The sequence below is a fragment of the Mesoplodon mirus genome (genome assembly GCF_964341445.2).
Source record: "Mesoplodon mirus genome assembly, chromosome: 3".
Classification (NCBI taxonomy): Eukaryota; Metazoa; Chordata; class Mammalia; order Artiodactyla; family Ziphiidae; genus Mesoplodon; species Mesoplodon mirus.
In genome coordinates, this window is record NC_138978.1 from 156,912,445 (window position 1) to 156,930,564 (window position 18,120).

Below are 18,120 nucleotides of genomic sequence, written 5' to 3' on the forward strand. Positions count from 1 at the left end.
GAATATTACTCAGCCATAAAAAGGAATGAAATCGAGTTATTTGTTATGAGGTGGGTGGACCTCAAGTCTGTCATACAGAGTCTGTCATACAGAGTCATACAGAGTTAAGTAAGTCAGAAAGAGAAAAACAAATTCCATATGCTAAGGCATACATATGGAATCTAAAAAAACAGTACTGATGAACCTAGTGGCAGGGCAGGAATAAAGATGCAGATGTAGAGAACAGACTTGAGGACATGGGGTGGGGAAGGGGAACCTGGGACAAAGTGAGAATAGCACTGACATATATACACTATCAAATGTAAAATGGATGGCTAGTGGGAAGCAGCAGCATAGCACAGAAAGATCAGCTCGATGCTTTGTGATGACCTAGAGGGGTGAGATAGGGAGGGTGGGAGGGAGGCTCAAGAAGGAGGGGATATGGGGATATATGTATACATATAGCTGATTCACTTTGTTCTACAGCAGAAACTAACACAACATTGTAAAGTAATTATTACTCCAATAAAGATATTTAAAAAAGAGTTTGTATCAGTCAGGTTCTATCACAGAGACTTAATCACTAGGAGATTGTGTGCGTGTGTGTGTGTGTGTGTGTGTGTGTGTTTGCAATTGGAGTGTGAATTAATATCACTATAAAGTCTCTATAAAACATTGCCTCTGGGGTGGGAGTTTGATGTCAGCAGAGCAGGGACTTGGGAAGATGGATATGCAAGAGAGAGCAAGGCAAAACTGAAATCCACGAATATGAGTTGGAACCCCTGAGGACAGACTGGAAACGGTGTTAGTCTCTCATTTCCAATCTTCTGGCTTTGATGATGTGGGTCTCTTGCAGGAAGAGATGGGGCTCTTTGACACAGAGATAAATACTTATGTGACCCAGAGGTTGTAGAAGGAGATCCATTGAGAGGTAGAATAGCTGACCTGCACCAATGACTATCTCACACCAGCAAGGAGAGCCAGACTATAGTGATAACGTACATGAGTTGCCACAGTACCTGGGACCCCTGCACTGACCTTCAAAGTGTAAAAGCAGTTGACTGTCTCTTCACTTCTGCCTCCCAAGTTTTGTGAGAAATGTCTCTTGTGGACACACTCTGAACTGTGCAGAGAAAGGATATGTAGTTCCAGCTTATCTAAGCTGACACATTAGGGAGGAACCAGATCATATATGAGTTTTAGCCATGAAAGAAAAGAATGGAAAGTCATTGATGGAATGACATGGTCTGATGTTTTTAAAAGATCAGTCTGGTAGGAAATGGAGTATAGCAGAGAAATGGAGAATGAACCAGTAAGGAGTGTATTGTGTGTGATGATGGTGGTCTTGCTTAGTATCTTAGTCAGTTCTGGCTGCTTTAACAGAATATCATAGCCTGGGTGGCTTATAAACAACAGAACTTTATTTCTCACAGTTCTAGAGTCTGGGAAGTCCAAGGTCAAGGCATTGGCAGATTAGGTGTCTGCTGAGGGCCTGCTTTCTGGCTTAGAGATGGCTGTGATTTTGCTGTGTGCTCACATGGTAGAAGGGGCTAGGGATCTCCCTGGGGTCTCTTTTATAAGGGCACAAATTCTATTCATGAGGTGGAGTCCTCAGAACCTAATCATCTCCCGAAGTCCCCACCTGCAAATACCATCACATTGGGGGTTAGATTTCAACATATGAATTTGGGGGAGATACAAACATTCAGTCTATAGCACCTAGCGTAATAGCAGTAGAGGTGGAGAGGTATCATTTCATGAATTGAATTTGGGGAGTTTGGGTGAGTGAGGCATTATGAGTGAATCCCAGTGTTTCAGCTGGAGTAACTGGTTGAATGGTAGTACCATTAACTTAGTTGGGAAAGACTAGGAAGGATAAGATTTGGAGGGTCATGCCCTAGGCATGAATGTATAAACAATGCAACAAACAAGGGATTGAATAAGCAAGGGCGATTGAATCACCCTCATACAACCAGAAGTTATTCCAGTGCTTATAGGGCGGTTCAACAATGTCACAATGTCTCAGCTCTTTCCTTCTTTCTCCACCCTTAGTATGTGGGTCTTCATCCTCAGAGTTGTTGCCTCATTGTTGCAAATTGGCTGCTACATTTCTCTCCACGTTCTGAGCATGGAAAGATGGAAAATGGCAAAAAATGAAACTAGCATGCCACCAAAACTTTCCTTTTATTTGTTTTGTTTTGGAGGGGTAGAGATGTCTTTTTTTAGGTGTGCCTGGCTTCTTTTGCTTCTGTTTTTCTTTTTAATTAATTAATTATTTAAATTGAAGTATGATTGATTTACAATGTTGTGTTAGTTTCAGGTACAGCCAAGTGATTCAGTTATATATATTTTTTCAGATTCTTTTCCCTTATAGATTATTACAAAATATTGAGTATAGTTCCCTGTGCTATACAGTAGGTCCTTGTTGGTTATCAATTTTATATATAGTAGTGTGTTTAACTCCTAATTTATCCTAAATTAGGAGTTTGTGATTAACAAGACCCTCCCTTTTAAAGCAATTTCCCCAAAATCCCACCAAGTGACTTCTGCTTACATTTTATTGGACAGAATGGAATCACATGACCACAGTAGTAACTCGAATGTTGCTAGGGAACAGGGGATATGTGGACAGGGTTTGGGTTAACCATATGTTGTATTATAAATTTGAGTTGATCATGAGACAATAGCAAGTAGTCAGTTTGACAAAGGGTCTTGGAAGGGAATGTCATATCTCCTCCCTACCTTGCTCACCCAGATGGACTGAAATGTAAAATAAGTTCTGGAGAGTGTGCTGTTATCTAGCCCTGCAAAGCATGTTCCTCTGGGCATGGCTGTGTTTATGAAGGGAGTGTGAGGCTTGAACGTGATTGCTAACTTAACAGCTAAGTCTACAGACTGGGATAATGTAAAGATTGAGAATGGGTTAGAGAGATGTGGTAGGACTGCACATGCAGACTCCTGTTACAAAACTTGATCAGAGCCATTGCCTAGTGTCTGTACTTTGAGCTTGGATTAGGCTGAATGATAAAAAGAATGATACTCATTGTGTAGAGCATAGGTTCAACTATGTCCCACAGGCCAAACCCAGCCTGATTTTGTAAATAAAGTGATAGTGGAACACATGCATACATACTATCTGTGACTGCTTTTGTGACAAAACAGCAGAGTTGACTAGTAGCAAGAGAAACCATATGGCCGATAGAGCCTAAAATCTTAACTATTATTCCCTTTATAGAAGACGTTTGCTGACCACTGGTGTAGATCATACTTCTTTCTTTGTTAACATCAGATTACTTAATTATATCGTAGGTAGACTTCCTATGACATGTAAGGAATTGTAAACATGTGAGTCTACTATTACCTATTAGATTTCTCACTTGCCCCTTGGTTTCCTGCCCTTGGAGACCTTCCCTTTTATGCCATTATAACTGTAATAGCAACATACAAGATGTGGACTTGCTCTTTACAGCTTTGCTAGATGCCATGGAGGGCTTCAACACCCTGTCCTGTCATCCTAAGGAAATATTCAAGCTTGATAATTGATATCACTGTCAAACTCTGCTCAACCACTAAGGCTGTAATAGGGAAGAAACTTTGTACTCTTACAAGTTAATCACTAAAAAGATGTTGCCTATAAGCTTAAATTATACATAATGTCCCATCTCTGAGAACCCTGCCTCCCAGGTAATGAACATTAAGCTAAAATACCATCATTTAGCTCACATGAAACAACATCTTGACCAGGCCCACCTGTGAATGACTGAAGGAAGGACAAAATCAGCACATCCCCTCTGGAGGCTGACCGGAAACAGGAAATGTTTGGCTTTACTCCCTCCCCTTTTAGTATAAAAGAAGCCTGAATTCTCACTCAGGCAAGATGGTTCTATGGGACACTAGTCTTCCACCTTCTTGGTCTGCTGGCTTTCTGAGTAAAGTCGCTATTCCTTGCCCCAGAAACTCATCTTTCAACTTTTTGGCCTGTCGTGCATCAAGCAGTATGAGCTTGGACTTGGTAACAAATTGTGTGGAGCCAGCCAGGAACCTTGCTGCTCGTGGCCAGCCAGCCTGTTGGGGAATTTTCAGGTCAGGCTCCAGCAGCTGCCAGGACCACTTGTCCTGAGGACCTGCCCTTCAAAATTCCTCAGAGGGGCACCAGGTGCCCCAGTGCTTGGAAGTTGGATCAAGGAATCAATATTTGGGACCCAACGGCCTCCATACATTAGGGTAAGTTGCTCTGGTGTGTACAGCCAGAAACTTTATTTCTTCTCTGGGGCTTTTTTCCCCCCAGAATAAGCCAGTTTGTTTTGTATTTGAGTGGGGTAACCCACCGGAGAGAGAAAAGAGTTGTTGCACTTTTACCTGATTTGTGACCTGGGTCATGTTTCTATGGATGCTACATTTGTGTGTGCCATTTGTGTTTTGTTTGTCTTGAATTTCTGTCTATAAAAATGGGGAGGGCGGCTGGGCCCGTGAGCCACGGCCGCTGGGCCTGCGCATCCGGAGCCTGTGCTCCGCAACGGGAGAGGCCACAACAGTGAGAGGCCCGCATACCGCAAAAAAAAAAAAAAATGGGGAGGGGCTTCCCTGGTGGCGCAGTGGTTGAGAGTCTGCCTGCCGATGCAGGGGACGCGGGTTCGTGCCCTGGTCTGGGGGGATCCCACATGCCGCGGAGCGGCTGGGCCCGCTGAGCCTGCACGTCCGGAGCCTGTGCTCCGCACCGGGAGAGGCCACAGCAGTGAGAGGCCGCGTACCGCAAAAAAAAAAAAAAAAAAAAAAAAAAAAAGGCGGCGGGGGCGGGGGGAGTCGCAACTATTGCTAAAGAAAGTTCACTGAGGTGAATTTTGGATAAGTGATTTGATTCCAGCCATGAACTCATGAGTGAGAAGATGTTCTTTTATTGTAACAATGTGTGGTCACAGTACCTGTCAGGATCTCCAAAGGGGTTTAGGCAGGGTTATCTTGGGACCCTGTGCACCGTGTACTGCTGCCCTTGCTGTGTTAATTATGTCCTTTGTGGTCTCCCGTGTCATTGGTATATGTAAAACCCAAGACCGAACTTGAGGGTTTATTTAGGATTTTCTGTTTGACCTTTGGGTTTTTCATTTCATTTTGTTGGGTACGCTTTCTCCATTTACAGCCAAATCAGTTTTCTGATATTTAAAACTTTTACAGGTGTCAAATAGAGGAAAGGAATTAAAAAAAAAAAAAAAAAAAGACCTGTCTGTGGGATATTTACAGGGAGAAGAGAAAGGTTTCCACTTGGTTCCTAAAATCACCAAAAGCCCCAGCCCAGAATTCAGCTCAGCTGGTTGATGTCAAGGCAAACAGGCATCCTTTTAATGGCTGGACGTGATAAATTGCTATCTATGGTTTTATGGTGGCCCTTCTTGAAGAAACGGAGAAGAATGATGGAATTCTCTAATATGCAAGCGTTCGTGCTATTACGTCAGGGAAAATAAGGAAGGGAATGAGAGTGAGAATAGATTGCTTCAAACCTTAACTCCTCCACCTGGGCTAGCTGTCCCAGCTGCTCCAATATATCCACCCCTCCCCCACCATCTGCTTCTATTCAACCCCAGTTCCTGACACTGGGGCTCAGGACTGCCCCTCCTTATAGGGACCACTTAGAAAATCCTGTGTTAGTTTCTGGGGCACAGAGACTTGGTCTGGTATCGCCATTCTAAGACCTGACAGGGCACCCATTTTGGGCCAGGAGTCACTCCCAGGGCAGGGAAATTTCCCTTATCTCACAGTGGGGCTAAATGCAAATGACCAGCCAGCTGGGTTTCTCAGACTTGTTTAACTGGAAAGATTGCAACCCTCCTTTATAAGGAGGATCCTCTACACATGAAGCCCACTAGGCAGTACCCACAGCTGAACCAAACTGGGACCCCAATGAGGCAGGAACGCCCTTATTAGGGCACTGCTTATTGGTGTATCTTGGCAGGGCTTTTCCTGAAAAAGCTCCCCTGATAAGGGGAACCAAAGCAAAGAGTTTGAGCAACATTCAAGAAAATCAGCAAAAAACCAAATGAAGACCCTTCCAAAAATTCGGAGCAAAGTTTTGGAAAAGATTTATCAGGCCTACAGACATTATACTAACGCAGATCCCGAGGCCCCTGAAAATATTAGAATGGTAAGCTTGAACTTTTTGGGGGCAAAGTGCCTCAGATATCAGGAGAAAGTTGCAAAGATTAGATGATGCATTTGGAATGAACCCTTTTCAGTGGGTAGGTGTTGCTTTTAAAGTGTTGAACAGGGAACAACAACAGAAGGAGGAAGATGCCAAACGAAATGAAATGCCACTTTTTTGGCCCTGGCATTGTCCCAAGAGAGGAAAGCCACTACTGGGGAAGGTACAATGTGCTACCATAAGGAGGAAGAACACTGGAAAACATTGCCCTAGAGTAAAACATGAGACAAAAAAATGAGATGAGAGCCTCTCGTATGGTAGAAAGAGGGTCACTCTGATGAATGAAGTGGCCCAGGGGCTCCCTTTAACTTGAGGCACCTAATTCCCCACAGGAGCCCAGGTGAAACTGACAGTGAGGAATGAGCTGATGAACAGTCTGATAGACCTCACCCTGAAGTTTTTCACCAGAACAGCTTGACATCAGAGTCCCACCAGAACACACATTAAGCCTACAGATGGCGATAATGAAAACCCCAGGAAAGGAGACACAGCTCTTTCCCCCAGAGGTCTAGGAAAAGGTAAGACCAGAGTGTGTGCTAACTGCACCCCAGGGAAGGCCAAAAACACGTGGCCAATAGGAATCCCATTAAAAAGGGATGCTGGGGCACCTAATCTAAAACTGTATCCTCTGAGTCAAGACGAACACTTCTCCAACAGATTGACTTGTCAGAATACCAGCCAGTGTATTCAGCAAAGGCCAGAGAGAGGGCCAGAGTGGGGTCTGACTTGGATCATACCTCGCTGGGCTGGAAATGTCGTGCACTATTGTTTTGATTCCTAAGGCGTTCTCAGACACCATGCTGCAGCACATTCATAGTAGTACCCATTACGGGAGAGATGCTGTTGCAGGAGAGGGAAATGTCACGTCCTGGGACCTGCAGTAGTCCTTAGGACGGACCACCAAGTGAGGGTTCTTGGATCTGAGCAGGAAGGAATTCAAGAGCAAGCCAGAGTAAAGGGAAAGCAAGTTTATTTAGAGAGATACACATTCCATAGGCAGAATGCAGGCTGTCTCAAAGTGAGAGTGGCCCCAGGGTATGGGATCATAGGTTTTTATGGGCTAAGTAATTTCATAGTGGGAGGAATATTCTTGCTATTTTGGGGTAGGGTGGGGATTTCCCAGGAGTTGGGCCGCTGCCCACTTTTTGGCCTTTTTTGGTCTTCCTCGGAACTGTCATTGTGTAAGAGGTAGTGATTTTTAGTATTACAATGAAGGTTATAATGAGCTAAATGTCAATACCTGGACTATTCTCTGCCAGCGTTCAGTGGGTGTTCTATAGGAGCAGTTCCACGTGTAGATGAATTTCTGATGTATCTGTGGGGAGGAAGGTGATCTCCGCGTCTCACTCTTCCGCCATCTTCCTCAACTCCTCTCCCTGCCTGGACTATTCTCAAAGCCCCCTTGGTTTCAGCTGGTTCCAGCCAGTCTTTACTGTTTCCTAACGGCTGCACCCCTTCTTCAATATCTAGTGTTTGTGTCCTGCCGCTTTCCCTCCTGACGCATTCCTCCCTTGAAGATTTTATTCCTATTCTTATGGGAAGCAGAGAGGCAATGGTCCATCTTCGGTAGTTGCTTCAAGGCTGGGCAGTGGTGTTGACCCTGCCTGTCAGGGAGTGAAAATCTCTGGATGCCTGGTCTGGAGTCCCAGGGGCAGGACAGTTTCTTGTTTTAAGTCAGGGTTTTAGAGGTTGGAATCTCACATCGTTTTGATGTGGAACTGTTGTAACCTGGAAGACATGAACTTAACCAAGAGGTTAAAGATGAAGGGTCCAAAGAGGAGGAGGAAGAGTATGACCTTTATTGGGTCCAGGAGGGGCAGGAACCAAGTAAGCCTAGGGAGAGTGCTCTTAATCATGGACCACATGGCGTTAGGGCCTGACCCCTGGTTGTAGTGGTGTAACCATGATGCTTATTCATAAATCTTTTTGATGTCATCTCAATCTGGACCAAATTATTAACATGGGTACAGCAGGTTTTGTTTATGACCGCACAAACACCAGCCTGCTCAGTCAGCAAGTAATCCAAGGCCAATCTATTCTCCTAACTACATTGGACAGTGAGCTTAAAGAAGCTGAGTCTATTTAGGGCATTTTCAGTGGTCAGGGCTAGGCTCTCCAAAGTGTTGGTTAGATTTTCTAGGGTTACCTCATGGTAGGCAAAGTCTCCCTGTGGAGCTGCCAGTTCCCCTGCCAGTCCTATTCCTGCCGATATTAATCTGATGGCCCCCCTAGGATGGTGTTGAGTATTGTGACTGTGAATGGGGCCAAATGTCCTAATGTACAAGCTTCCTTGTGCCACACATTATTGATATAAGGATAAGCAGTTACATAGGGGCCAAATATTCACTGGCGTGCCCTTGTCTTTGGGCCCTCATTCTAGGGAGTGCTACATAACCAGATATATCCTGAAGGTTCAGTAAGAGATATGGGAATAGAAGAATTTGACAAGGAAACAGCCATCCGGATCCGTGGAAGGGACAAGTTATGAACACAATGCGGAGACAAGGACCCATTAGTATATTCAAAATCATGAAGTCCGGGAGTACTCCGTGCCCTCGGCTTAGATGAGATGGTGAAGCAAGAGGATTTCACCCATTGTTGCCATAGAGCCTGACAATTTCTAGCCCAACTTTTAGTCCATTCCATCCCTATCCAGTAGGCACCTTGGGTCTGGTCTTCATTATAAGCACACAGAGTAGAGGTATTTGTGGGAATGCAGTTTCGGTCTGGGTTCCAAAACACTGGTGATATTAGCATCTGGTGGCCAGGGGTTGTTCCAGAGAGGCTCACCATACCCAAGAGAACCATTAGAGGTGTAGTGGCATTGGAAGCATGACTGGTTTTCTGAATTACAAAAGTAGCTATGATTAATGCAAAAGGTATGAAACCCTTTTAAAAGGAGTCAAACATAGGCAAGGTATTGGGCCTGACAGGGGTATTGCCCATTGTGCTCGAATTGGTGGAGAGGGGGATTTTCTCTGTGTTTGAATTGATAAAACTCGTTGTATGAACATATTAGTACCTGTAAAGATTGTTGTAAGCCAGGATTTTTATGGCAGACCCGACAGTTAACTAGTTTTTCTCCCTGGGGCACTATTTTAGATGTTTACTGAAGCATGAGTTTCCATTCTCTCTGAACTGCAACCATCATCAGAAGTCCTACTAGGAGTATCATGGCTTTTGACATCATATTACATTTTTTTTTTCAGACTCAGCAGGGGCAAATGTTTGTCAGGGGGAGGGGGTTCTGAAAAGCAACAGAACAAGTGCATGATAGTGAGGAACACAAGGAATACTAGGCCTGCCCACCACCACGGCCACATGGAGTCACTTAACTGTTTGTTTTGTTTTGTTTTTGGGGGCTCACTGCACCATTTATTTGTTAATTGAAGTACAGTTGATTTACAATGTGTTAGTTTCAGGTGTATGACAAAGTGGTTCAGTTACACATATACATATATCCATTTTTTCAGATTCTTTTCCCCTATAGGTTATTACAGAGTACTGAGTAGAGTTCCCTGTGCTCTACAGTAGGTCCCTGTCGATTATCTATTTTATATATAGTGGTGTGTATATGTTAATCCCAACCTCCTAATTTATTCCTCCTCCCTTTCCCCCTTTGGAAGCCATAAGTTTTTCTATGTCTGTGGGTCTATTTGTATATAAGTTCATTTGTATCATTTTTTTTTAGATGCCACATGTAAGCAATCTCATATGATATTTGTTTTTCTCTCTCTGGCTTACTTAGTATGATAATCTCTAGGTTCATTCATATTGCTGCAAATGACATTATTTTATTCTTTTTTAAGGCTGATTAATATTCCATTATATATATACATGTATATATATATACATACACACACACACACACACACATACACACACACACCCCACATCCTTTTTATCCATTCATCTGTTGATGGACATTTAGGTTTCTTCCATATCTTGACTATTGGAAACAGTGCTGCAATGAACACTGGGGTGCATAAGTCTTTTAGAACTATGGTTTTCTCTTGATATATGTCCAGGAGTGGGATTGGCGAATCATATGGTAGCTCTATTTTTAGTTTTTTAAGGAAACTCGACACTGTTTTCCATAGTGGCTGCACCAATTTACATTCCCACCAACAGTGTAGGAGGGTTCCTTTTTCTCCACACCCTCTCCAGCTTCTATTATTTGTAGATTTGTTGAAGATGGCCATTCTGATTGGTGTGAGGTGATACGTCATTGCAGTTTTGGCTTGCGTTACTCTAATAATTAGTGATATTTAGCATCTTTTCATGTGCTTTTTGGCCATCTGTATGTCTTCTTTAGAGAAATGTATATTTAGATCTTCTGCCCATTTTTTGATTGGGTTGTTCCCATACTGAGCTGTACGAACTGTCTGTATATTTTGGAGATTAATCCCTTGTTGGTTGAAACATTTGCAAATATTTTCTCCCATTCTGTAAGTTGTCTTTTCATTTTGTTTGCTTTCTTTGCTGTGCAATAGCTTTTAAGTTTAGCTGGTCCCATTTGTTTACTTTTGTTTTTATTTCCATTACTCTAGGAGATGGATCCAAAAAGATATTGCTGCAATTTATATCAAAGTGTGTTCTGCCTATCTTTTACTCTAGGAGTTTTATATTATCCAGTTTCACATTTAGGTCTTTATTCCATTTTGAGTTTATTTTTGAGTATGGTGTAGAGAATATTCTAATTTCATTCTTTTACATGTGGCTGTCTAGTATTCCCAGCAACACTTATTGAAGAGACTGTCTTTTCTCCACTGAATATTCTTTCTTACCTCCTTTGTCATAGATTAACTATAGGTGCATGGGTTTATTTCTGGGCTTTCCATCCTGTTCCATTAATTTATATTGCTGTTTTTGTGCCAGTACCATACTGTTTGATGACTGTAGCTTTGTAGTATAGTCCAAAGTAAGGGAGCCTGATTCCTCCAGCTGTTTTTCTGTCTCAAGATTGCTTTGGCTATTTGGGGTCTTTTGTGTTTCCATACAAATTTTAGAATTATTTGTTCTAGTTCTGTGATAAATGCCATTGGTAATTTGATAGGGAGTGCATTGAATCTGTAGATTATTTTGGGTAGTATAGTCATCTTGACAGTAGTGATCCAATCCGAGAACACAGTATGTCTTTTGATTTGTTTGTATCATCTTTGATTTCTTTCATCAGCATCTTATAGTTTTGGGAGTATAGGTCTTTTACCTCCTTAGGTAGGTTTATTCCTAGGTATTTTATTCTTTTTGATGTGATGGTAAATGGGACTGTTTCCTTAATTTCTCTTTCTGATCTTTCATTGTTAGTGTATAGAAATGCAACAGATTTCTGTGTATTAATTTTGTATCCTGCAATTCTACCAAATTCATTGAAGAGCTCTAGTAGTTTTTTGGTAGTATCTTTAGGATTTTCTATGTATAGTATCATGTCATCTGCAAACAGTGACAGTTTTACTTCTTCTTTTCCAATTTGTATTCCTTTTATTTCTTTTTCTTCTCTGACTGCTGTGGCTAGGATTTCCAAAACTGTGTTGAATAAAAGTGGTGAGAGTGGACATCCTTGTCTTGTTCCTGACCTTAGAGGAAACGTTTTCAGCTTTTCACCATTGCATATGATGTTAGCTGTGGGTTTGTCATATATGGTCTTTATGTTGAGGTAGGTTTCCTCTATGCTCACTTTCTGGAGAGTTTTTTTTTTTTATCATAAGTGGATGCTGAATTTTATCAAAAGCTTTTTCTGCATCATATGGCTTTTATTCTTCAATTTATTAATGTGGTATATCACACTGATTTGCAGATGTTAAAAAATCCTTGCATCCCTGGGATAAATCCCACTTGATCATGGTGTATGATTCTTTTAATGTATTGTTGGATTTGGTTTGCTAGTATCATGTTGAGGATTTTTGCATCTATGTTCATCAGTGATGTTGGCCTGTAATTTTCTTTTTTGTGGTATCTTTGTCTGGTTATCAGGGTGATGGTGGCCTCATAGAATGAATTTGGAGATGTTCTTTCCTCTGCAATTTTTTGTAATAGTTTGAGAAGGTTGGGTGTCAACTCTCATCTAATTGTTGATAGAATTCACCTGTGAAGCCATCTGGTCCTGGACTTTTGTTTGTTGGAAGTTTTTATTTTTTTAAATTGTTTTTGTTTATTTATTTGGCTGCATTGGGTCTTTGTTGCTGTGCGCGGGCTTTCTCTAGCTGTGGCGAGCGGGGGCTACTCTTCATTGTGGTGCACGGGCTTCTCATTGTGGTGGCTTCTCTTGTTGAGGAGCACGGGCTCTAGGTGCGCAGGCTCAGTAGTTGTGGCTTGCAGGCTCTAGAGTGCAGGCTCAGTAGTTGTGGTGCACAGGCTTAGTTGCTCCATGGCATGTGGGATCTTCCCGGACCAGGGCTCGAACCCGTGTCCCCTGCAAGTATTGGTAGGCAGATTCTTAATGACTGCACCACTAAGGAAGCTCCCGGTTGTTGGAAGTTTTTAAATCACAGTTTCAACTTCAGTACTTGTGATTGGTCTGTTCATATTTCCTATTTCTTCCTAATTCAGTCTTGAGAAATTGTACCTTCCTAAGAATTTGTCCATTTCTTCTAGGTTTTCCATTTTATTGGCATATAGTTGCTTGTAGTAGTCTCTTATGGTCCTTTGTATTTCTGTGGTGTTGGTTCTAACTTCTCCTTTTTCAATTCTGATTTTACTGATTTAGGCCATCTCCTTTTTTCTTGATGAGTCTGGCTAAAGGTTTATCAATTTTGTTTATCTTTTCAAAGAACCAGCTTTTAGTTTCATTGCTCTTTTCTATTGTTTTTTAGTCTCCATTTCACTTATTTCTGCTCTGATCTTTATGATTTCTTTCCTTCTACTAACTTTGGGTTTTGTTTGTTCTTCTTTCTCTAGTTGATTTAGGTGTAAGTTTAGGTTGTTTGAGATTTTTCTTGTTTCCTGGGGTAAGCTTGTATCACTATAAACCTCCCTCTTAGAACCACTTTTGCTGTGTCCCATAGGATTTTGGATCATTGTCTTTTCATTTTCATTTGTCTCTAGGTAGTTTTTCATTTCCTTTTGATTTATTCAGTGATCAATTGGTTGTTCAGTGGCACATTGTTTAGCCTCCATGTGTTTCTGTGTTTTTTGCAATTTTTTCTCTTGTACAGTAAGTCCCCTATACATGAACCTTCAAGTTGTGAACTTTCAAAGATGTGAACGTGCATTTGTATGTCCAGTCATGTAAGTTAGTTCACATGTCTGGTGTACATTGTCATGTGCATGCTTCCTCTACAAGTGGTTGTGCTTTTGTGTACTTTACTGTACAGTTCTGTATAGAGTACAGTAGCACAGTATCTTTATTTCAAGCCCGGGGTGTCCAGAAGCAAGCATAAAAGCAGCGGTGATGTAGCTGGTCCTGCTAAGAAGTGCCAGGAATTGGAGGCCCAGAGAAAGGACGAAGAGAGACAAGAGGAAGAAGTAACTGAAGAATTGAAGAGATTCACAATGCAGAAAATGGCAAGGGATTTTCTTCATTTGAAGAGGCACTGTTAGTTTTTGAGGCACAGGACCGGAATGTAGAACAGTACATGAAGGTTGCAGCAGCCATCCAGAATGCAAGCCAGGGCTACCATGTCATCTGTGATGAGAAAAAAAGAGCTACTACCCAGACATCACTGGATGGTTTTTTTCAATAGGGTAGATAAATTGAATCCAGCAAGGAACCAAAACCTATACCATCGATGTCAGGCTTGAGTAAAACTGCAGCTTGCCCTCCATCTCCTATTGCTGATGATCCTTCAGCTCTACCATCTCCCACCTCCTCTCCTGCCTCCAGTCAGTAACTCTTCTTGTTCACTCGATGCTGGCCCCTGTATGCCATCTGTTGTACTGTCATTACTGTACTTTTAAAGGTAATGTAAGATTAAAAGTGTTTTGTTTTTTGTGTTTTTTATGTTTAATTGTAAGAAAAGTATTATAAACTTGTTACAGTACAGTACTATATAGCTGATTGTGTTAGTTGGGTACCTAGGCTAACTTTGTTGGACTTAGGAACAAATTGGACTTATGGACGTGCTCTTGGAATGGAACTCATTTGCATGTAGGGGACTTACTGTAGTTGATGTCTAATAGCATTGTGGTCAGAAAAAGATGCTTGATAAGATATCAATTTTCTTAACTTTACCGAGGTTTGCTTTCTGGCCCAGCATGTGATCCTGGAGAATGTTCCATGTGCACTTGAAAAAAATGTGTATTCTGCTTTTCCATGGAATGTTCTATAAATATCAAGTCCGTCTGGTCTAATGTATCATTTAAGGCCTGTGTTTCCTTATCGATTTTCTGTCTGGATGATCTCTCTATTGATGTAAGTGGGGTGTTAAAGTCAGCGTGGTTCAATTAAGAAGAAGCTCAATGGTCAAGGTCATGTGCTGGAATTGTTTACCAAAGTAGGCTGTAAAGTATCCTTTCTAAGGACTAAGGAGTTGAGCAGATATCTTGATTATATTAAACCAGCATTCTCCAAATGTTCAGTGATATATTACAATATATTGGGGGCAAATGTTTGTGATTAAATATTTTGGTAATTGTGGACTTGAACAATTCAAACTTGTTTACTACTGAATTTCTAAGATTATTTAAGTATCAGTACTCATAGTAAATATTTAATAGGAGGACATGATATATAGTGTTTCACAAACTTCTTGATACTGGAACTCAGTTGACTCAAAGTACCTTACCTGGGCTATTGTTCTGTAGAATATTCTTTGGCAAACATTGATTTAGATAATCACCCTCCTGACTGCCTGGCTATGGACTAGATGATTTTTCCAGGTTTCTTTGAATAATGTGAGCTAGGTAAACATTCTTCAATCGTAGGCCATGATCAGACCTTTGCTAGCTTATTACCTATCACAGGTAGATGAAGTCACTTCATGTGATACAAAACTGTTTAGCTAGGTGAGAAAACTGTCATGAAATGGAGATACTGTTTAACTTGGAGTCATGGGAGGTAGAAGGTATGAATTTTTGTGACTAATTAGCTGTGTTGTCTTAAGGAAGTTACATAAGTTATCTGAATCCTAGGATCCTGACATATAAAATGTGAATAATACTATCTCAAGAGTTGTGATGATTAAATTATGATATGTATGACATACACATATATGTATGTGTGTCTATAAACTTTAATACTTTAGCTATAAGGAAACAAATTTTAGGTTTTCAAAAACGTTAAGAAAAAGGATGTGAAAATTTTATTTAGGCAGGTTTTACTGTAACAATGTTATTTTTTCATAAAATAACTTTATAAAAGAGTCCATCAGATATTATATAGAAAATACACACGAAGGAAATATATGTACACTTCATAAAAATAGAATACATCCTGGCAATTGTTTCCAGAGTCTGTTACCACCATTTACAGTGTATTGACGTTTAACATTTATGCTAATTTGAACATACAAGATTTTCAAGAAAAACAAAACGGTCCCACTGGTATTTAAAAAAAATTGTTTCCAATTGACAGGAAAATTTAACAAGTCTAGAACGTAAAAGTTATGGAGATGAGACTTCCCTGGCAGTCCAGTGGTTAGGACTTCACCTTCCAATGCAGGGTGTGTGGGTTCAATCCCTGGTTGGGGAGCTAAGATCCCACATGTCTCATGGCCAAAAACCAAGACATAAACCAGAAGCAGTATTGTAACAAATTCAATAAAGACTTTAAAAAAAATTAAAGAAAAAAAGTTATGGCACTAACTGAATGGAAGGCCATGTCAAAAATGTTAGAGCAAAGATCCATGCCATAAATAATCACTGAGGACAAAAATATTTTTTTCCTATTATCCTAACTGGTTCAGCTGGTTCCACAAAGTCACTGAAAATAATCTCCTTATTTTGGATGTTCAATCAAGGTGAGCATCATTTGGTATCAAAACTTTCTAGAAACTGTACTATATTTCTACAATGAGTGGTATTTCTTTCTTTCCTAAGTGAACATAAGTATGTAAGTCCTATTATAAAGTATTAATACATAAAAAAGCACCTTCATAAGTTACTCGGTAAGCTTTGATCAAAACACATAGCAACCAGTTTCATTATTCTAAAAATGGTTAAATGCTCAAATCCACTTGGATTTTTTTTTTTTTTTTTACAGGAAATTATCTTAGCTACTATGTTACTATAACACATCACTGATGGGTCCTGTTAGATGTTCAGAATAATCTTTGCGAAGTAACTGCTCCAGTGTAATAAATAAAGAAAATACTAAGGGACTTTTCTAGACCTTACCAAAAGATATGGGATCATGAAAATACCTCAGCAGTACCAAGGAAGGCACACAAAAGAGCATAGCGCCATTTTCAAGTTGCCAAGATTGCAACTGTTCAGGAGACAGTAATCTGGAAGAGAATTTGATTCCCATGATATATGCAGTTTAATTATGTGGATTAGGCTTTGAAGAGCTGCTTAGTATGGATAGGCAGACACAGCTATATAAACTATGAATGTGGTCTGATATTCAATGGTCCCGTTGGTACTGTAGGATAAGGCTTGAACCCTCATGCGGTAGGTCTCTGATTCTCGTAGTGGTCGTGTTGTGTACACCACTCCTTTAAGGTTTTCATCCCTTAAGGCAAAAGGAACAGTCTGTTCCTCATCTATCATGAGGAAAGTTGTCCTGGGATGCATCACTCCATCCTGTGTGTATGCAACCAGCCGGATCAAATCCTGATTGGCGTCTATTCCAAATGGGAGGGAGACAAGTTTGTATTCCAAGGCATACGGGCTCAAGGCACATTCCAAATCATTGGGTGGACAGTTCTTGAGGCAGAACCTAGGGACAACAAACACATGAAATGTATACAGTTATCTTGGCTTGGAAGCAGGAGAAAGCATGATGCAGGTGATTGTGATCCATGACAACTTTTGGGCATTAAAGGCAGGAGACAGTCTGACTGCAAAGCACTAAGGCTCACCCCATGTTCTGTGTCATTAACGGAAACCAGATGCCAGATGGTGATGAGAGTGTGCTGGTCTACAGTCATATATCTCTCTCTCAGCTCTATTAAAATCAGAAGCTGGGCTTCCCTGGTGGCGCAGTGGTTGAGAGTCCGCCTGCCGATGCAGGGGACACGGGTTCGTGCCCCGATCCCGGAAGATCCCACATGCCGCGGAGCGGCTGGGCCCGCGAGCCATGGCCGCGGAGCCTGTGTGTCCGGAGCCTGTGCTCCGCAACGGGAGAGGCCACAGCAGTGAGAGGCCCGCGTACAGCAAAAAAAAAAAAAAAAAAAAAAAAAAAAAAAAAATCAGAAGCTTTTGAACCATTGAAGAAAGTATGAGTACCACAAGATTGTCTTTAAAATGAAAAGTCAGTTTTGGAAAGAGAAGCATCTTCACATATATTGGAAACAAGGACTTCTTAAAGAGAGGAATGTAAATGATTTTAAAATTTTAACATCTACCCTAAGTCTATTTGAAAGCAGAAAATAGAATATACTGATATTTGGTTTACTTTTCTAAAAATAATAAAAGGTCAATTAGGACTCCTGAAAAAAAACTTCCTTCTGTATTTGCCTTCCATATGATTTTAGATTAAAAATACTATATTTTCTTTTTCCATGGCCCACAGTGGTTGTTTTTGAGTCATCATGACTTTTAAATTGTCTGCCAGAAACCACTGGTAATAAAGAGTAAAACTAAAAAAAAAAAAAGTACAAAGGACCATGTTCTGAAGATAGGGATTCTTCAGTCATAGTATTTTTAAAAGTATCCTAAGTCTGCACTTTTAATTTTTTCCCTTTCCTTCCTATTACCCTCAGACAGATTACAAATAGGTTTTTGATGGATCCTGGCCAGTCCACACTTGACCATGTTACAGTAACATGGTAGTCACCACTGAGAGGAAAACAAAGTGTGAGATCCAACCAGCATTTGGTTTCAGAACCACCTTATTAGTGGATCCTATT

General features: G+C 41.0%; 1 protein-coding gene across 4 annotated transcripts in view; it reads right to left on the reverse strand.

Annotated features, from left to right (window-relative positions):
* Positions 1–15,384: 15,384 nt before the first annotated feature.
* The window catches only part of HMCN1 (hemicentin 1), a gene marked incomplete at its 5' end in the record, with an annotated part of 518,370 nt that continues 515,634 nt past the window's right edge, over positions 15,385–18,120 (reverse strand). For all 4 annotated transcript variants that reach the window (XM_082615777.1, XM_082615778.1, XM_082615776.1 and 1 more), the window contains one exon: positions 15,385–16,988. In XM_082615777.1, the coding sequence (XP_082471903.1) occupies positions 16,622–16,988 (367 nt within the window). In that variant the 3' untranslated portion in view covers positions 15,385–16,621. The remainder of the gene's footprint in view (positions 16,989–18,120) is intronic.